Here is a 4,914-nt window from a genome sequence, read left to right as displayed (position 1 = left end):
GATGCTGCACGGATGGTAGTCGAACCAAGAAAGAAAGATCAGGCTTGGTGGAATACTGGTCATGTGAAAAGAGAGGAGAAAGGTAGGGGGCAGAGGGATTGAAGAATTAGGGAGGGACAAGAAAGAGAGAAAAAGAAAGGAAAGGGACAGAGTGATGTAAAAGAGGAGGGAAAGTGAGAATGATGGGGAGGCAAAGAAATGTGTGAGAGGGAGAGTGAGAAAAAGAAAAGTGGAAAGAATGAAGAAAGTGTGAAGGGGGCTGAAAGAAAGAGTAAAAGAATCGTTTAGAATTTAGATATATATATGAACTTACATGCAGGAGACCAAAAGTGTACATAGACCTCTATATGTATATAGAAAAAAAGAAAACAAAAAATGGAACAAGAACGTAACAGGCAACAACAAAACATCTGGACAGTCAGATGATACAAAAAAGGACAGGAAAAAACAAGGACAGTTCATTTGGAACTTCCTATCCTCAGTTGAGTTCCTGATCGTTGTTGCAGTTTCAGCCGGTTATATATATATATATATATATATGTTTGTATATATATATACATACATACAGACGGACATACATAAATTCTCATTTGTACCTATCATTATAAGTGAATTAGGTTATGTACCAACAAATTTGCACAAAAGTTTAGAAATACTATGTTTTTCAAAAGAAGAGCAAAAGAAACTGATGCAGATTCTCCAAATCAAATCTATTAGTGGCACAGTGAAGATTTGTAACACATTCCAAAGATTCTCCATCTGAAATTCTTTTACTAAATAAATGCATACACTTGAGTGTATGCATCACCAGCTCAACCAACATAACAATGCAACCACAAATTTACAAACACTGAGAACTTTCTTAACTCAAAAAGTCTTGTTACTTTGTTAGCAATAGGCTTGAACTCTCTTAAGAAGAACTGAAATAAAACTCAAAGAAAAATCTCTCTCTCTCTCTCTCACACACACATACATCTAACAAACTGCCTAAGCAACAGTTTTGAGAAATTAGACTTCTCAAAACTAGAAAGGAAAATGCTGATTAGAAGATTACAGATACAAGCCATCAATGGAACTATAAAAATTTGTAAAACTTTACAAATGTTTAGCATTTAAGCATATATGGGCATGTCTAGACATGTAACTATATGCATGAGAATACATGCACAAAACAAAACATACAAATCTGTCATGCATTGACTCAAAATATATACATACACACATGGACAAATACTTTGTTGGTGTAGTTTAAAGTTCCAGTGAAGGAGCCTTGAATCTAAAGTAGAAACCAGCTCTTTCTCCATTTGCAAGGAATCTGAATCCCCCACTCCAACCCCAAAATAAATACATACATATGTATATATGCGCGTATGTGTGCAAATTAAACAAATATTTGGCAAAGTGTGATGTGCAAAAATATTCTTTGTTAATTTTAATTGTAATTTCTCTCTCACTTGGAGAAAGAGAAAAAAAATCTAGCACCATTTGTTGGCAACTCTCAAAGAAAATGGGTGATAATTTCAAGAATTTAAGAACTAATTTCACAAGATTAATATGCATGTTTAGGAGAAAAATCTGGTCTTTGGTTGCAAGCCACGTGGCAGTTACAAAGATCATGTTTTAATCTTATTTGATCTCATCAGTATAGTATACATGAATCAGTTGACAATAATTTTACTTATAAAAAAAAGATTTAATTCTAAGAAATTAATATTTACTTTCTTTAAATTACTCCATCCTTTTCTTTGAGATTCACTAAGAGTTACTGCTAAGAGTTTTTCTTTCTATGACTAATGGAGAAATTTCCATAAAATGAGAATTTTTTAAAGATCAGTCAGTACATAACCACATCATTTATTTATTTAAATTAATGCCATTGGCCCACTTTTGTTATTAACTATAGTTATTTTTATAGTTTAATTATGCAAAATATTACTTGTCCAAAATTTTTACAATCCATTTTTTATTATGTAAACATAACATGTGTTTAACTGATCAAACTAGGTTCGATAGACTAAAGTTTTTGTGATAAGGTAGTCTGTAGTTGTTCTTTTCCCTCCAAACAAAGATCAGTTATTTCCATAAGAATGTCGATCAATTTTGTAAAATCAATTCTTAATTTCTTGAAACTATCTTTTCTTTTCTCTGAGATTCACTAAGAATTGCTTTTAGAGTTTTGTATTATTTCTCTAAGAAAGAAAGTTCATACATACTTATAGTCTAAAATAATATCTTAAAATCTTTTTCATTGTCTTCAGATTTTACAAAAAATAAAAGCTCTATACAAACAATATTATCAAAATATAAAAATAAATTAAGAAAAGCATAGAAATACTTGTTTTCTTTAATATTAAATTAGATATGACAGAAAACTTTTGAAGGATATAGGAAGAAAATATTATTTAATAACTCATCACCAAAACTACCTATAACCTCTGACCTGCTATTATGCTGTGTTTTTCTTGCAATTATTTCTATTGATCATGTACCTCTGACTGTAGTTATATTTTACAGTTTTACAATAAATATAGCTATCACATTCATGATTCTTCCTTTTATTGCAGATTTGATCTCATTTCCTACACTCTTTTCAAAACATTTTGCTCAAATCTTCATTTATACAATTACATGCATGGAATTCTCTTCCACTCATTAAATTATATAATCTTACCCTATCTAATCACTATAGGTTTTGTTATGCTTCATTTAATTGAAAAAGTAAAAAAACTAAAAGCAAAGAAGTTTGTATATTTCATAATGGATTTTTTTGTTGACAAAATATTGAAGTAAGTATTTGTACACTCTTATCAATAACTATTTCATATCTATTTCTAATAAGTAGGCTGCTTTGTGTTTCAATTAATTTTCACTATAATGAAAGGCATTCCAGTCATAACCATTCTGTCATTCAGTGTACCCATTCTTTTGCCAAAATGGCATGTGAGATTTCAAAGATTCAGATGCTATTTCTAACAGACCAAGAAACTACCTTAAGGAACTGTTGTTTGGTTATTATTAGAATATTGTGCTGGTGTTGACCAATGAAAATATCATTCAAAGATTTTGATTAAGATTTTATTTTAAAAATGAACATTTTGATGCAGGCAGATTAGCATTAAAAAGGCTTTAAAGTGATACAGCTACTATTAGTAAATTTGGTTTTTGTTACTAGATATTTGCCAGAATCAGTGTTAACTTAATTTCAATGATTAGAGATAGGTGATGATGTACAGAAAATAAAGTCCTTCTCATATCCAAATTATATTTGTCTTTTTTTACCTGCCAGGAACATTAATAATTTATTATTAAAAGCTGAATAAAATATACATTAAAATAATAACTGAGTCGAATAAAACAGAACACTCTATTACCATTTAAATTAAACTTGTAATTAAACACTTTAAAGAATAATTTCTAAATTTGAAGAAATCAATTTAATACATTAGTTGTATCAAATACATTTTAAACAGCTGTTGATTATATGCCACCGAGGTTTGCTTCTTGAACACGTCAGGATTGTATGTAACAATATATCAATCCTTAATTATCGATCCTTCTTCATTGAATTGGCCAGTAGCTGTTGACTTGTATTCATCTAAACTATCCTTTTCACTTGCCTCAGTATCATTGACTTCAGTTCTGTATATGAAAAAAAAAATTTAAAAGACAGATAGTAAAAATGAAACATTTTGTTGACACATTATTGAATATGATTAACATTAGATTATAGAACCAGAATTTATTATAGAAATGTCAAATCAAAATAAACCCAAAAGTCAATTCTTTGATATGCTTCATTCCATAACTGCCATTTTTGAAGAGTGCAAGATTACATGATTGGACTGTTACTTAATATTCTGTTGAACACCTAGTGTGAAACTGATTGGTAAGATCGGCCATAATGGATATATAATACTGTATACTTCAATTAATATACCCACTCTACTGACTAATGTATGAGCGCTTTTTTTCCCTGATATATGAATTGTTAGATGGCTATCATCATCATCATCATCATCGTTTAACGTCCGCTTTCCATGCTAGCATGGGTTGGACGATTTGACTGAGGACTGGTGAAACCGGATGGCAACACCAGGCTCCAGTCTGATTTGGCAGAGTTTCTACAGCTGGATGCCCTTCCTAACGCCAACCACTCAGAGAGTGTAGTGGGTGCTTTTACGTGTCACCCGCACGAAAACGGCCACGCTCGAAATGGTGTCTTTTATGTGCCACCCGCACAAGCCAGTCCAGGGGCACTGGCAACGATCTCGCTCAAAAATCCTACAGGAGCCAGTCAGGCGGTACTGGCAACGGCCACGCTCAAAATGGTGCACCTCATGTGCCACCCGCACAAGAACCAGTCCAGGGGCACTGGCAACGATCTTACTTGGCTTGCCGGGTCTTCTCACGCACAGCACATTTCCAAAGGTCTCGGTCAGTAGTCATCGCCTCGGTGAGGCCCAATGTACGAAGGTCTTATATATATATATATATATATATATATATATATATAAAGCACCCATGCCAGCACCACATAAGAAGCACCCATCCCAGCGCCATGTAATGGCACCCATGCTGGCTCCACATAATAGCACCCATGCTAGTGCCACATAAAAATCACCCACCACACTCTGTATAGTGGTTAGCATTAGGAAGGGCATCCAGCTGTAGAGACCAAGCCAAATCAGACTGGAATCTGTTGCAATTCACTTGCTTGCTAGTTCTGGTCAAACCGTCCAACCCATATCAGTATGGAAAATGAATGTTAAAAGATGATGATGATGATGCTGATTATGATGCTGAAATAGAAAAAGAAATGAAGAGGAAAAACAACAAAAAGTCAAAATGACGGAAGAAAGAGTGGTTTAACATTTTGAGCATGGCTTTTCATCAGAAAAAGTCCAAAAAGGAAAA

At 32.9% G+C, this 4,914-nt stretch overlaps 1 protein-coding gene across 3 annotated transcripts in view; it reads right to left on the bottom strand.

The window, feature by feature from the left end:
• Window positions 1–2,326: 2,326 nt before the first annotated feature.
• The window catches only part of LOC106883346 (uncharacterized), a 79,863-nt gene continuing 77,275 nt past the window's right edge, over window positions 2,327–4,914 (bottom strand). For all 3 annotated transcript variants that reach the window (XM_089357364.1, XM_052970570.2, XM_052970569.2), the window contains one exon: window positions 2,327–3,639. In XM_089357364.1, coding sequence (XP_089213490.1) covers window positions 3,534–3,639 — 106 coding nt within the window. In that variant the 3' untranslated portion in view covers window positions 2,327–3,533. The remainder of the gene's footprint in view (window positions 3,640–4,914) is intronic.

Source organism: Octopus bimaculoides, chromosome 9, assembly GCF_046866305.1.
Source record: "Octopus bimaculoides isolate indiv1 chromosome 9, ASM4686630v1, whole genome shotgun sequence".
Taxonomy (NCBI): Eukaryota; Metazoa; Mollusca; class Cephalopoda; order Octopoda; family Octopodidae; genus Octopus; species Octopus bimaculoides.
This window is presented reverse-complemented; position numbering and strand designations above follow the sequence as displayed.